The sequence below is a fragment of the Lynx rufus genome, unplaced genomic scaffold, assembly GCF_022079265.1.
Source record: "Lynx rufus isolate CCGP_SWC_20201006 ecotype Redwood Valley unplaced genomic scaffold, mLynRuf1.p SCAF_8, whole genome shotgun sequence".
Taxonomy (NCBI): domain Eukaryota; kingdom Metazoa; phylum Chordata; class Mammalia; order Carnivora; family Felidae; genus Lynx; species Lynx rufus.
Window position 1 is genome coordinate 48295123 of NW_025814896.1, and position 16462 is coordinate 48311584.

General features: G+C 41.3%; 1 protein-coding gene across 2 annotated transcripts in view; it reads right to left on the reverse strand.

Annotated features, from left to right (window-relative positions):
* The window catches only part of NAPB (NSF attachment protein beta), a 39142-nt gene that overhangs the window by 5645 nt on the left and 17035 nt on the right, over window positions 1-16462 (reverse strand). Inside the window, exons 3-7 of one of the 2 annotated variants that reach the window (XM_047068876.1) lie at window positions 14958-15074; window positions 13080-13126; window positions 12852-12929; window positions 5515-5570; window positions 5258-5342 (exon numbers count right to left, since the gene is read on the reverse strand). In XM_047068876.1, the coding sequence (XP_046924832.1) occupies window positions 5258-5342; window positions 5515-5570; window positions 12852-12929; window positions 13080-13126; window positions 14958-15074 (383 nt within the window). Of the gene's footprint in view, window positions 1-5257; window positions 5343-5514; window positions 5571-12851; window positions 12930-13079; window positions 13127-14957; window positions 15075-16462 lie in introns of those variants that run through there. The other variant, XM_047068875.1, reaches the window with a different exon arrangement.

Consider the following 16462-nt stretch of genomic DNA (forward strand, 5'->3'; position numbering starts at 1 on the left):
GCTGTATACCCTGGGAAAAGATGCTTCAAGAATGAAGGGGAAATGAAAACATTCACAGACGAAGGAACACTAAGAGAATTTGTCACCAGTAAACCTGACCTAAAAAAAATGGCAAAAGGGTATCTGTTCTTTAAATGCAAAGGAAAAAATGAAAGAAGTAATCTTAGAACATCAGAAGAAAGAAAGAACATAGTAAGCAAAATATGGGTAATACAATGGGCTTTTCCTGTCTTCTTGGGTTTTTTAAATTATGTTGGACAGTTTAGGTAAAAATTATATCATTGACTGAGGTAGTTCTCAAAGTATGGAGAGAAAATTATAAATTGAATGAAGAGGAGAAAGGGACAGAAAGGAAGGTTTCTATATTTCACTGGAAATAATAAAAATGATGGTACCATTAGCTTGTGATAAATTCTGTACATGGTATACCTAGAACAATCACTAAAAACAGCTACTCAAAGACATTTACTTGAAAACACTATAATCAAGCAACCCACTATAAGTTACGGCAGGACAAAGAAAACAAAAAAAAACAAAAAACAAAAAACAGAGCATAAATAGAAAGTAATAAATAAAATGGCAGACTTAAGTCCTGATATATCAAAAATTACATTAAATGTGAATGCTCCAAGTAAACCAATTAAAAGACAGACATTAGTAGAGTAGATTAAAAAGCATGGCATAACTACATGCTGTCCACAAGAAACTCACTCGATCAATTACAGTAATATAGGCAGGCTGAATGAAAAAGATGGGAAAAGCTATCTCATATAGACATTAACCAAAAGCAAGCTGGAGGCTATATTAATATTAGGTAAAGTAGCCTTCAGAGCAAAGAAAATTAACAGAAACAGAGGAAGACATTATAAAATGATAAGAGTATCAACGTACCAAAAAAACATGGCAATCCTAACCATGTATGCAGCAAACAGAGCTGCAAAATATGCGAAGCAAAGACTGACAGAAATGAAAGAAGAGAGACAAATCCACAATCACAGTTGGAGACTCCAACACTCCACTCTCAACAATGGACAGAAATAGAGTATACAGAAAAACTCAACAACGCCATCAACCAAGAAAGTCTAATCAACATTACAGAACATGCCACCAAGCAACAGCAGAACCACAGAACAAATGCCAAGTTAGACCATGTTCTGAGCCATAAAACAACTTTAACAAATTGGTAAGAATTGAAATCACACAGAGTGTGTTCTCCAGCTACAATGGAATCAAACTAGAAATCAACAGAAAGATAAACAGGAAAATCTCCAAACACTTGGTAATTAACCAAAACATTTCTAAATAATCCACGGAAATCAATAAATACAATGAAATAAATAAAACAATTTAACAGAATTGTGAGACACAAAGCATTGTTTAGAGGGGAACTGATAACACTCAACATGTATACACAACAAAGAGGAAAATCAGTAAGCTCAGCTCCCACCTCAACTCCCTAAAAAAGGAAGAACAAAATAAATCTAAGACAGTAGGAGGATGAAATAATAGCATTAGAAATCAAAGAAATTGAAAACAGAAAAACAGAGAAAATCACTGAATTCTACCAAATGTTTAAAGAGAGGACATCAATCCCTCACAAATTCTTCCAGAGATGGGAAAATATTTCCCAACTCATTCCATGAGGCCAGTATTACTTTCCTGCCAAAATCAAAGATCTCACAAGAAAATTAAAGAATACAGATTGAAAATCCTCCACAAAATACTAGCAAACGAACTCTGACAACTTTCAAAAAGGCTTACACATTATGACTATACAGTAAAAAATTAATTTTGTCCAAAGTGAGGTCTTGCTTTTGTCTGTGGCTCCTGGGAAGTCATCTCTAAGCCCTTGCTTGGAATGTCCTACCTGAAGAGTATTTTTGTTTACCTGAGTGTCTCTGACAACATGGTTCAGCTCAACATATGGAGGGACTGGAGAATAAGATCAGCCATGTCTATGAGCCACAATAAAAATTCTAGATGCCAAGCGCAGGTGAACTTCTTCCCCTGTTGGTAATACTCCATGCATATTTTCACACATTGTTGCTGGGGGAAGTACTCCACTGGGGAAGGACAATAGGAAGTTCCACACTTGCAACTCTCCTGGACCCTGCTCCTAAGCACCTCTTTCTTTCACTGATTTTAATCTGTATCCTTCTGGTATAATAAACCATAACTGTGGCATAATAGCTTTCACTGAGTCCTATGGGTCCTTCTAGAGAATTATCAAACCTGAAGGTGCCCTTGAAGACCCCCAAACTTTGCAATAATCAAGCAGGATTTATCCCAGGAATGTAAGGTTGGTTCAAAACATGAAAATCCACCAATAAAATACACCACACTAATAAAGAACAAAAACCATATGATCATTTCAACAGAAACAGAAAAAAAGCACTTGACAAAACCCAATATGCTTTGAGGATAAAAACACTCAACAAACTAGGAAGAGAAGGGAACTTCCTCAAACTAATAGAGGGTATCTGCAGAAGACTTACAGCTAACATATTATTTAATGATGGAAGACGAAAAGCTTTCTGTCTAAAATGGGAATAAGACAAGGATGTGTGCTCTTGCTACTTATTTACCATTGTTCAGGAGGGTCTAGCCAGGGTAACTAACAAGAAAATGAAGTAAAAGGCATCCAGATTTGAAAACAGGTAAAACTATAGCTACTGCGGATGACATGAATACATGATTTTCTAAAAAGAAATCAAAACAAACAAACAAATAAACAAAAACCCCAAACCCACTAGAGTTAATAAACTAGTTCAGTAAGGTTGCAGTATATAAAACTAGCAAATAAATAAAAATAAAACTAGCAATTAACAATCTGAAAGGAAACAGAGAAAACAATTCCATTTACAACAGCATCAAAAAGAATAATATACTTAGCAGTATATGTAACTAAAGAAGTGCAAGGCTTGCGCACTTTTTAAAAACTATAAAATATTATTGAACAAAATTAAAGAAGATCTAAATACATGAAAAGGCACCCTGTATTCAGAGTTTGGAAGATTTAATGATGTTAAGATGTCAATACTTTCCAAATTGGTCTACAGATTCAATGCAATCCCCATCAAATTCCAGCTGGCTTTTTAGCACAGATAAGTTGATCCTAAAATTCATATGGAAATGCTAGGGTCCCTGAATAGCTAAAACAATCTTGAAAAAAAGCAAGAAAAAAAGCTGGAGGACTCACAGTTCCTGATTTCAAAACTACATAATCAAAACAGTGTGATTGATACTGGTAGAAAGACAGACATATAAGGCCAATGGGATAGAAGAGATGGTCAAATAGAATATCTGTTAAATAATTTCCAGTGAGGGGTCCAAGACTATATTCAATGGCAAAAGGACAGTATATTCAACAAACACTGCTGGGAAAACTGAATATCCACAAGCAAAAGAATGAAGGTGGACCCTTACCTAACACTGTACACAAAACACTATATACCCATAATGAAAGACCTAAACAGAAGACCTCCAATTATAAAACTCTTAAAACAAAACAGGGGAGAAGCTTTCAGGACCCTGGGTTTGGCAATGACTTCTTGAATATGATGTGAAAAACACAGGTAACAACAAAAAAACAGAGAAAATGGATTTCATCAAAGTTAAAAACTACATATCAGAGGACACCAACAACAGAGTAAAAAAAGCAACCCACAGAATGGGAGAAAATATATAAAGAATTTCTAAAATGTAATACAACCCAACTCAAAATCAGGTAAAGGAACTGAACCAACATTTCTCCAATGAAGATAGACAAATGGCCAGCAAGCTGGGGTGCCTGGGTGCCTCAGTTGGCTAAGCGTCTGACTTCAGCTCAGGTCATGATCTCACGGCTTGTGGGTTCAAGTCCTGCATTGAGCTCTGTGCTGACAGCTCAGAGCCTGGAGCCTGCTTCGGATTCTGTGTGTCTCTCTCTCTGTTCCTCCCCCACTTATGCTCTCAGCCTATCTCTCAAAATAGATAAATAAACATTAAAAAAAATGGCCAACAAGCACATGAAAAGGGTCTCAACATCACTAACCATCAGGGTAATGGAAACCAAAACCACAATGAAGTGTGACTTCATGCTCATTAGGGTAGCTATTATCAAAAACCCAGAAACCAGAAGGCATTGGTGAGGATGTAGAGCAACTGGAACCCGTGCACATTGCTGGTGGGAACGTAAACTGGTGCAGTCACTGTGGAAAAGTTTGGCAGTTCCTCAAAAAGTTAAAAACAGGGGCACCTGGGTGGCTCAGTTGGTTAAGTGTCTGACTCTTGGTTTTGGCCCAGGTCATGATCTCACAATTTGTGAGATGGAGCCCTGCATCGGGCTCTGTGCTGACAGCATGGAACCTGTTTGGCATTCTGTCTCCCCATCTCTCTCTGCCCCTCTCTCGCTTGCACGCTCTCTCTCAAAAAAAAGGTAGAAACAGACTTGCTTCATAAACCAGCAATCCCAATCCTAGGTATATATACAACCAAGGGAACGGCAAACATACCGCCACAAAAACATGAACACAAGTTTTCAGAGCAGAATTATTCATAATAGTTCAAGTGAAAAAAGCTCAAATGTTCATTAAGTGATAAACAGGTAAACTAACCACGGAATATTACTCAGCTATGAAAAGTATCATTACATGCTAAAACAAATGGGTTTCAAGGTTTTAAGAAGAACCTTGAAAAAACTATGCTAAGCAAAACAAGCCAGTCACAAAAGGCCACATTTCCTAGAAGGCCTAGAATAAACAAGTCCACTGAGACAGAAAGTAGAGAGTGGTTTCAGAGACCAAGAGAAGGGGAGATAGGAGTGTCTTCTGGGGGATGATGAAAATGATTTGGAATTAGGTACTGGTGATGGTTACACAACTTTGTGAATATACTAAAACCTACTGATTTGTATTCTTTACCAGGATGAATTATATGATGTGTGAATTATATCTTTTTTTTTTAATTTTTTTTAACATTTATTCATTTTTGAGACAGAGAGAGACAGAGCATGAACAGGGGAAGGTCAGAGAGAGAGGGAGACACAAAATCTGAAGCAGGCTGCAGGCTCTGAGCTGTCAGCACAGAGCCCGATGTGGGGCTCGAATTCACAGACCGTGAGATTGTGACCTGAGCCGAAGTTGGACGCCCAACTGACTGAGCCACCCAGGCGCCCCAAATTATATCTTGATAAAAAGGAAAATTAAATAAAGTTTAATTAAAAAAAAAGACTCAGAGTGACTTCCACTGTAAGTCGGCAAGACTGTGGCAGCCTCACCTGCTCGTAGATCTCGATGGCTTTCTGGTACTGCTCCAGCTGGGCGGCATACGCTGCCACTTTCAGCAGACACTTGTTAGCTGAACTGCAATCAAGAACCAGAGCAGAGCAAGTAACAATCCAATGGAAAAATGGAAACGTATTCCAATACACCCTCATTTGGTACAGCCCGATATGCTCACAGAGTATGGTGAAGGTTTTTCTTTTACCACACATAACAAAACCCATTTAATTATATTAAGAAAAACAACACTTGCCTGTTGGATTCTTCCCCTTTGTAATAATCAGCTGATTGTTCATAATGTGCGATAGCCTGAAAAACACAAATGTATTTTACCCAAATTACTTGTCTGAAGAACTACGTTTAAGAATTACAACTGCATAGGTATTATTCCTATAGCTAAACCTATTTCAACAGCACACCTTTCATAACTTGGCCTCTGTTACTTGAGGAATAGAATATAGCATGCATATCCGGAATACTCACTGTCCACCAAACTTTCTTCTTCCCTTCCTCCAAGGCAAATGCCCAGCTACACTATTTCTCCAGCCCCTACTTGCAGTTCCGGGCAGCTGTGACCTGCTGTTTCCAACAGAATGTAAAGAGACATGCTGTGGGCCTCTACAAGGCTTGCCTCATCCACCTGAACATGTATTCTTCTTCAGGCCTCATCCCTTTCAATGAGCTAGAATGGCAATGACCAAGTTTGGAGTGACAGTGGAAGCCACAAATCGAAGATGGCAGAACTGTCCACCTTGTTCCAAAATAACTACAAAGGGCAGAATGTACCTCAATCATCATGTACCCACTGCTGCCAAAACCGGAACAGCTACGCTGGATGGTTATTTTAGAGACACACAAAGCCCTATTACATTTTAGGTCTACAGCTTGCCTCAGCAGCATAGACTTTCCTCATCAATACCTTAAGTGTCATCTAGAATAATAGTGTTGCCTTCAATCTAAAATGTGTGGTGATGAATTAACAGTCAAGTGGAGAGGAAACAGGTTTTAAGCTGGAAAGCTAGAAGCCCTTGTCACGCTGTGGCATAACAGTTAGTGAAATCAAGCATATGACAGCTCAGAAGGCAGAACACATCCCTACTGGATCCAGAAACTCTACAGGAAGAAGCTGTATGGAAAGAGACAGATAACAGTGTGTATTGCTGTTTTCAGCAAAGCTTTGTAAGAGAGAACTCTGGAAATAATTAGCTTGTTTTGTAGGCAATTATGAAAGAAAACGAAGTCCAGTGATAGGGCCTCATACAACTGGAAAGGCCAATGGCTTCTATACCCCAAATGGCAAAAGAGAAGTCTGAACATTTTAAACTAGGGGCCTGGTAAACTTTTCTGTAACAGCCCGGGTTATAAATATTTTAGGCTTTGTGAGTCATATGATGTGTTGCAACAACTTAGTTCTCCTGCGGTACCACAAAAGCAAACACAAACAGTCAACAAATGAGTGTGTCTATGTTCCAAAAGCTTTATTTATGGACAATTTTAATTTCACATGGTTTTTACATGTTGTGAAGTGCTGTTTTCTGACTAATGATTAAAAAACATGAAAACTATTCTTAACTTGGGTATACACAAACAGGTGGTGGGTTTGTAGACCTCTGCCTTAAATTTCAAGGTTTTCCCAGTAAGCCATAAAAAGGAAGATGGCTGGTATCAGACTACAGGTGCTCCCTTCCCACTAAGCCCATAGCTTCAAGGAAGTCCTACCCAATGACTGAACAGAGAGGCACAAAGACAAGAAAACAACAAACAGGCTAGGGAACTATGTTAAAGATCACTCTAGCTGTGGTTCCTGGGAGCTGACTGGAAGCAGAAAGACCTGGCCATAAAGCCTCAGCCCCCACCTTCTTGCAGGTACTAGTGTAATGATCAAGACCAACACTGACTTGGTTTACAAAATTTGTTTACCTCTGAGGCCAACATTAGCCATGTCTGGACTACAGAGCATCATGGACGGTTTGTGAAAAACTGACACTTCTGGGCTTGAATAATTATGTTTTGGGTCCATTTGGTCAGCCTACCCTAACTAATATACTCCCCAAACAAATCTTCTGAGTATTATTTATAACAGGGGCAAAACTGGAAACAATGTAAATGGTTAAATATAATAAACTACTATGCTAAAATTAAGAATAATGACAGAAAGTATCAATACGGAAAGTTCTCCATGAAATATTAAATTAACAAACAGCCATGAAAGAACAGATACATTGCAGTCCTCTTTTCACACATACATAGACACATAGGGAAACCATCTGGAATAGATTCCCTGCACACTTATCAGAGCTGTCACATACACAAATGTGTGGGATGATGTGATGAATATATATGTTCTCCCACTAAAATGTAAGCTCTGTAAGGGCAGGTGTCACCATTATGTCGCTGAACCTAGCAGAGTGTTGATCATATAGTAGGTGCTCAATAAACAGATGCTAAGTGAGTAAAGGCAGACTGCATTTCAAGTGATAGCCCCCTACTAAACTACTGCCAATATCTTAATCTGGAATGCCCAGAAAGTGTTTCAGTCAACTCCTAATTAATCGAAAGTAATCTTCTTTGAACTGTTCCCACGCTCTCTAAAAGTATTTAACACAGTTTTCCATTGTAACAGATGGGGTAAAGTATGAGAAATGTGACTGAATCTTTACTAAAGAGTGTCAGATGATATAACCTCAGGGAGTGGGGCCAGGGGGTAAGGGTGGGGACTCCCACTACTTATCTTTCTAGTTCTCACAACACCAGAACTCAATGAACAGTATTGGGTTAACTGTATGTAACTGCGGTTTTGAGGTAAAAATAAGTGGCCAAATATGGACAATTTGGTTTAACCTAATACTTATTAAGTAATGATGCTGGTTCATCAAAATGTAACTGTAAACTACAGCTAGATTCATCACAGTAAAAAGAAATTTAAAGCTTAGTTTTTAATAGTGCTAATTAAGCCAATAATGAAACTTTATAATACTTCCAAGTTTTGACAGAGGTTATAGTTGAAAGCAAATCTTATCTAGTGGCTTAACAGAAAAGTTTCAGAGAAAAGAGGTTGGCACAGGTTATCATTGGATGTTCACACCTAGTTTGGAGCTTTAACATGCAGTGAAATTTACCAGTCACAAGTAGACCCTTGCACCTTATAAAATTACCCACTGTTTTTTACAATTTAACAGACCATGATAAATATCAAAAGTAGAAGACAGCCACCAATAATAACTGCACACATAACTATAAACCCAGACACAAAATCATCCTGTTATCCTGTTATTTAAGTAGCCCACCAAAGGAACTACATTCATATTCTTTTTTGGGGAATCTGGTGAAGGTCACAATGCTGGAAAATACATGAATCCTGAAATGAGAGACAACACTCTTTAGGACTGCAGTCCTCACCAGTCTTAAAGCAAATGCAATTTCCACATCTCAAGCTTAAGAGTCCACTTTATAGGTCAACTTAACCTTCAGATGGGATCAACTCTTTTAGAATATATACCTCCAGACAGGACATGAACTTGCCATAGGCACATCCTACATGGTAACCAATAGTATTAAATCATGTTCTCCAGGGGCTGAAACAGAAATGGTCACAATTCCTCTGGGTCATTTAAAAGCCCATTTAAAAAGGACCCATTTATTAGTTTGTTTAATGTTTTATTTCATGAAATCAAAGGAATAATGTGAGCCTTTGAAACTTCACACACTTCATTGGTCACTAAAGTCTGTGCACAACTTATAGAACATACAGTGGCTTATATTAACAGAGAAGAAATTCATTTGTAATAAATCAAATGTAAGGTACCTTAATAGAACTGATTTTCAAACTTAAACTTCAAGTATTGACCATAATCTGGTGAGTCCAACCAAGGAAGCAAGGGTAATGATTTCTTTTTTAAATTTTTTTTTTTCAACGTTTATTTATTTTTGGGACAGAGAGAGACAGAGCATGAATGGGCGAGGGGCAGAGAGAGAGGGAGACACAGAATCGGAAACAGGCTCCAGGCTCCGAGCCATCAGCCCAGAGCCCGACACGGGGCTCGAACTCACGGACCGCGAGATCGTGACCTGGCTGAAGTCGGATGCTTAACCGACTGCGCCACCCAGGCGCCCCAAGGGTAATGATTTCTAAACACAGGAAACCAAACATCAGGGAATATGCAAGGTAACCCTCTGTGTGCTGAGTAATATTCTTTTTTTTTTTTTTTTAATGTTTATTTTTGAGAGAGACAGAGCATGAGTAGGGGAGGGGCAGAGAGACAGGGAGACACAGAATCCAAAACAGGCTCCAGGCTTTGAGCGGTCAGCACAGAGCCCAACGCAGGGCTTGAATTCACAAGCCATGAGATCATGACCTGAGCTGAAGTTGGACACTTAACCCACTGAGTCACCCAAGTGCCCCATGCTGAGTAGGGTTCTTAAACTGCTTTTAAAAGGGCATGTCACATTAGTGTAGGGAGATGCCACCTGCTGGCCAACTTGCAGAATGGCAGGAGCACCATGAGTTCTGGGGGGATTCAGAAGCTGACAAAACACATTTTTTTTTAAAAGAAGGAAAACAAGAGAACACTACAGATCATTTTATCCACCCTGAATTTCACAAACGGAGACCCATGTGTGAAGTGGTTGCTCGAGAGCATGCCCTGGCAGCAGAGACGGGACAGTGCTGCAGGCTCCTGTCTCCAGCGTACTCTCCTGACCACCCTGGGAGAAGCCAACGAAGAAGCCTCCACTGGAAAGATGGTCTGCATGAGTGCTTGTCCCGCTAAGATGATTCAACCTTGGTGAAGATACTGTGCCCACCCGAGACACCCTGAAAAATAAATATCCCAGCCACACCAGACCCATCTCCTTTCTGTTCCATCACCAATTCTGCAGCAGGGAGCACAGAAGGGCTCAGGTCTGGGTCTCCCCATCCTCTCCAGGGTCTGCGGATAACCTCTCTGATGAGAAGGGCCACATGCAATGCAGTCAGTGGCTCTGATTTAGTCAAGATTGGAGCACCCTTAGAAAACCATGGCATATATGACAAAATGGCCAAATCATGAATTCTGTTAAGTAAGTCATAGTGAGTTTTGTGCTACATAACCACAAGGTGGTGATCAGCATGAAGTCAGAGGGTGAAGGTTAACAATTCCAGTCCAACTTTAGTAGTCAGAGACACCTCCCCAAACGAAGATTCTATGTCCTTTGGCAGGTACATTGCTATGGCAGAGATAGGGGTGTCAGAGTCTACTAAGTACATAGAGTTCTGGGTTCTGGGATTCATCAGTAAACAAGAGGCAAAGCTCCGTGCTGACATGGGGTGCCCACTCTAGTGCAGGGAAAGACGATGAATAACAGGAATGATGAGTAAGCATTTGTAGCATATGACATAAGGTGACATGTGCACTGCAATAAAAAGAAAAAGCCGAGTTGGGGGAGGTGTTTGGGTATGTGTTCGTGACAAGATGGGGTTCCAATTTTAACTAAGTGGTCATGATAGGTCTCATAGAAAAGGCAACAAATTAAGCAAAAATTTGAAGGACAAAGGGGAGTAAGCCATGTGGACATCTGTGGAAGAGCCCCAAGGACAGAGGAAACACAGTGCGAAAGTCTTGAGGCAGGAGCTCATCTGGCATGTGTGAGGATCAGCAAAGAGGTCATGGAGGCCACAGCATGGTATATAGCACGGGGGAAGAAGGTGGGGAAGAGCAAGAAGAGAGTTCAGAGAGGCACAAGGGTGAAGGATGAATCAGTGGAGCCTCGGAGGCCATCTGAAGGCTCTGGCTATTCCTCTGAGTGAAGATGGGGTAATATCAGGTTGTAAGCAGTGAAGACACAATCTACTCTACTTTAGATAAGGATTGCTCTGGCTGTTCTGTTACACTGGAGGGAGGGGGGACATTACTATTGACAAAAACCAGTGTAATATATATGAAATTATCATTTCACACCAGGAGAAAAGTTCTCATATGTTGGCAACAGTACCTGTCTTGCTAACTTCCAAGTGGCTGACATACTACACCCACCTCCTTGATGCTCCATTAGGATTTTAGTCAACATTGCTATTTCTTAGTATAAAGCCCCCCTTTCCCTGAGAAAATGCACAAAAGCAGAGAAGAGAGTGAATCCAAAAGGAAAGGGTGATGGGGACCTTATGCCCAGGGCTCAGAACTCAAGCAGGAGCAGAAACAGGAAGGCCAGTTTAGAGGCTCCTGCAGTGACCCAGTGAAAGCTGGGGGCACAAGGAGGTAGTGAGGGGGCGGGGACTTGGGAGCTTAGAGGACAACACTGTAGAAATCGCCCACAGACTGGATGTGGAGAAAAAGAGGATGCCTGTGGTTCGGAGGGGGAATATCACAGTGGGGGGGGGGGATCGGAATCCTGTCTCAGACACACTGGACTGGCAGTGATGGTTGGCAGACAGGAGGATACAGGGATCTGAGGTGTGGAGGGAGGTCTGGGCTGCAGATAGCCTTGTGAGCCACTGGCAGACAGTCTGTAAAGCAGTGACGATGAGTGCAGAGAGAGCACCAAGAGAGCAATGTGGAGTGAGAGAAGACAAGGAGTTAGCCCCAGGGTGCCCCACACTAGAGTATGGGGAGAAGAGGAGGCACCATCAGTCACCTGTTCCAGAAGCAGAGAGACGGCATGAAATAAAAGAGGAAGAGGGATGCCCGTCTGATGCTGCGTGGGGCTCAGGGAGTGCCCTGACCATTCAGATAGGACAGAACTGTAACCCCAAGAGCATGCCAGGTGCTCATCAGCCTGACAGGAACCACTGGCCTCCACTGCCGCTTTTCTTTCTCACTCACACCTCTGGTTTCCCACAGTACTCAGGACGGTGTTACATAAACATGTGTCTCCAGTCTGAGCTGACGGAGTCTCGGGATCTAACAAATGTCTTCCTCTTGCCAAGGTGCCCTGAGCCCTGCAGGTGATCCTGTGACTGAGAAGACAGGGTGATAAAGGATGAAGCCCTGTGCTGGGGCCGGCTTTGCATCAGCTCTGCTGGATCCAATCTGAGTGGTTCCAGGCAGCTCAGTCCTTTCGAGCCCTAACTTCCACATCCATAAAGGGGCCTCTGTGCTATAAGAGCTAAAAAGTGGTAAAATTTCACAGCATGCAAGCAACGACAGAGCCTGGGAAAGAGTGGTGCTCAGTGTTTCCTCTTCTCTTCTTTTGCTGCTATAAACCACAGCTCAGAAAACCAGCCCCATATGAAACAGAGGTATGGCTAGGCCAGTGTTCAGTTCCCTTCTTCCTCCAGGTCAGGGCCTAAATTATAAAGGTGAGCACACCCCTGCAGTCCCAAAGCTTCCTTCCTGAAGCCCAAAGGAAGACTTCTGGAAACACCACCATCCTGACACAAATCACCCAGAGCAGAGACAGCAGGCAGGCTTGGTAAATCTTACCCAGCTCTCAGGTGTCAGGCACTTCCCTGAAGAGAAGCATATCCAGACCTTAGCCCGCCAGGTCCCCCATCTCTACAATGAAGCAATCTCAATAGTTCTGCACCACTCAGCTTCACTGGAAGGGCAAGGGCTCCCTGAGTCATGTTGTCTACCTGCCTCACACCCACCTGTGGTGTACACTGCCCTAGCTCACCTTCTCGATGTCCACGAGTTCAGTCTCATAGATCTCTGCAATGGTGATGTGGTGCTTGGCTGCAATCGTAAACCTTCCCTGTGGGAAAAACAAAAAACAGAGTCCCATTCTGCTTTCACCTTTTTGAAAGCCAAACACTTTGGGAAGCAAAAAACAACAACAAAAGTACAACTGTAAGCCATCTCCAGGACTCCACCCCACAGCCGCTCACGCAAGGCAGGGTCTTACCATGTCTGTGTAAATGTCGATGGCTGCATTTAAGCAGTTGATAGCCTCTGAAGCGAAGGCATTTAAGAAAAACAATGAAAAATCCATTCAGTCAAAGAGGGTTCTGGGGAGCCTATCTTCTTGGCTGTTACTAGAATGTTAAGGAGGTTGCACTTGGGGTGGAGGGTACACAGGTGAGTTAGTGAAAAGCAAGCAGAAATCACACAAGGCCAGACCCCACAGTATGCTCAGTCCCCAGCAGGTTCAGTGCCAAGTAGGGAACTGTAGCTGGGGGGGTGGACTGGCTCAGTTGTCTCAGCCAGACAGTGAGGACCCAGCCAGGGTGAAGCCCGCATTAAAGAGCAGACAAAGCCATGGGGGCTGTCATCAACACTGATCAGCTCTAGCTGCTGAAACAGAAGTGTAAATGCATTCTTCACTGATATCATGTATATATATGAATTCTGGAAGACAGTCCTTCACAAGGAAGATCACTTCAATAGACTCAACTCTTCATGCAGCCAATATCAAAAGCACTTTGAAAATACCTGTTCACACAACTCTTAGGTGAAGTCAGCATTTTGTACAATGTTAAAAGATGCTAACTTTTGGGGTATGAAAAAGAAATCTAGTGAGTGATACTGCTAATAAATTCTATTCATTTTCTAAAACACTGAGCCAACAAATTTCCTGTCACAAAGTGGTGGTGTTTATAATGCTAGCATACAGATGACAGCTCCAAGTTTATTGTTCTTGCTTTAAAGGAGGTAAGCAAAGAGAAAAGGCCTGACTGAAAAGTAGAAAGATAACACAGAGTAACAAAATTAAAAGCAATTTCTTCCCAAGCTATGTAAGAAATGTGAATTGTTACACCTTTAAAAATATAGAAAAGTAAGCTACCCACAATGCCACTCAAACCCACTGCTAGTATTTTGATGTACTTTTCCTTCCAGTGTTTTCTGGATGCATTTCCATGTGCACAAATTTTTAATAAATTTGAGACCTCAATTCTTGTGTGGTTCTTTGGTTACCATGTGGACATTTACCAGGTCATTGGAGATGCTCTGAATCCAGGGACTTTAATGCCTGCATCATATCCTGGAATACTGATGCATTATAATTTTATTATTCCACCCTTGTTGTTCATTTAGGCTGTGTCCAGGTTTTCACGTTCAGAAACAGAATGCAATTAATCTTTATACAAAAGCCCTTGAAGTATCTTAGTTCTCAATGATACATTCATAAAAGCTGAGATTTCTGTGCTAAAGTGCACTGCTAAAAGAAAAATACGGAGGCTCCACAGCCACCAGTGCATGTGCCACAGGGAAGACGTTAATGCTTTTAATTGCTAAGTGTATACTCTTAACTAAAAAAGAAATAACATTTGTAAACTTTTGCCATTTTAAACACCCAAGTTCGTTATTTCTTCAAAACCAGTACTTGAAAAACCAGTACTTTTAAAAAAATCAGATGAATACTGTGTGAATAAGTTGTTTTTAACTATCAGATATTACAATCTCCCATTAACTGGATCTTAAAATGTACCAGGTATTTAGGAGTGAGGGACCATTACTTTTATTTAATGAGTAATACATATTCATAAAATTAAGATAATAATAAGATGTAGATAAAATTAAAGCTAATTTCCAAAACATTCTCCAAAATGCACCGTGAATGGAGTTTAAGAAAATAGGTATTATGACAAACTGAACATAATTTCTCCTTGTAAAAGCTCAAAGTGATTATAGAAAAAACCCTGAAGGTACTAAAATCTCTATTATCCCAAAGCACAAACATTTCTTTTTTACAGGACTCAAAGGTCCAGCAGCGTAACCTGAGAGAAGGCCCCCAACATTGATCCGATGGCCCTGGGTACGCAGAGGTGGAGGCATGTCTTACCTTGAGGGTCTGCCTTTTTGTAAGCATTCCCAGCATCCACAAAGCTGGTGGCAGAATCATGCTTGCTCTGAAGCTGCATGTGGAGCTTGGCTGCCTGACAAAATGCATTTCCTGCAGCTGAGGAAGACAAGTCACTACAATTAATCACAGAGGAGCAAGTGTCCCCAGAGTGGCCCATGCTCTAAGTGCTGTACCTACTCCTAGAAAAGTTCCATGTCACTGAAAAGAAGCGTTGCAGTCAGAAGGATGTGTAAATGTGATCAAGTGCCTCTCAGGTGTGTGTAAAAAAACAGAAACAAGTTCAACCGGTGACAAAAGCCTCTCTCAGCCCCAGAAGACCTCCCAAGTGGCACCTCGGTGATGGGCCTCCATTTAGTACCAAAGCCAGTCATGTTCAACTCTGTCCCCAGCATATACTAAACAGTGACTGGGGCTTCAAGCCACACATGTTTAAAGAAAGCTAAAACACTGAGGTCAAGGACACTTATTTGCTCATCTTTCTATCTCATAGTGTCCACTGGCCTTGGCTGTCATCACTGAAGAAACTGCTAATGGAAGCTCCTTGAACAAAGTGGGTATCTCAAGAGTGAATGTTAGGTCCACAATTTCAAAACTCAAAGTTTCTTCTTAAATCATAACAAAATCTGACTGAACTTTATATGAGGTTTAACCTGACTTTAACTCCCACTTAGTGTGGACAACTTGCACATTCCCTGCAGGTTTGGTTATACAGTGGGATTGGTTACAAGGTGCTGCCGAGGTTTCTGTTGGGACGAGGTACAGTGTAAAGATTTATGCACTTAAATTTTTCAGAAAAGGTTTTGATCAGGGACTGTAGACTCTAGAGGGGCAGAAAAGAATGAGGGAAGGAATCCACAGCAGAGCAGTCATGTGAACAAGGAACAAATGTTTGAAGGCAAGAAAAGGCTGGGAACAGAGGCTGGTGACAAGTCCATGCTGCCTGCAGGAGGGATAAATGTAGTGGGCAGGAGAGATGAAGGCTGAAGATGCCATTGGGCCAGTTCTGGGAGGCTTTAAATGTCAGCATGAGGAACCTGGACAAGGATAAACCCCCACTGTCATGAGGTTCTTGGCTCAGAGAGAACTACCACAGACTGGAAAACATGAGGCCCGTGGAGAACACAGCTCAGTAAGGTGTGGAATAGGGAAGTCAGCACTAATAGGAATGGAGGGGAAAGAATTCCCTCTACAAGCAAAAACATGATAAAGAACATCATGAGACCTTTTAGTACTTAAAAAAATGTATTATTTGTAGCCATTTCAAAAACATTCAGAGAAGTACAGAAAATTGTGGGAGACACCAAAATACCCACTGCTGATACTAAGAAATAAAGCATTCAATTCAATTAAAGCTTTGGCTGTCATCCCTTGTCCTGACCCCTCTTCCAGAGGTAACCACACAATTCCTACTCAGGTTTTTGCACTTCTACCAGAGGGAAAAGTAGCAGTACATACTCCTGATCCAGCCTGCCCAGGTTCAAGTC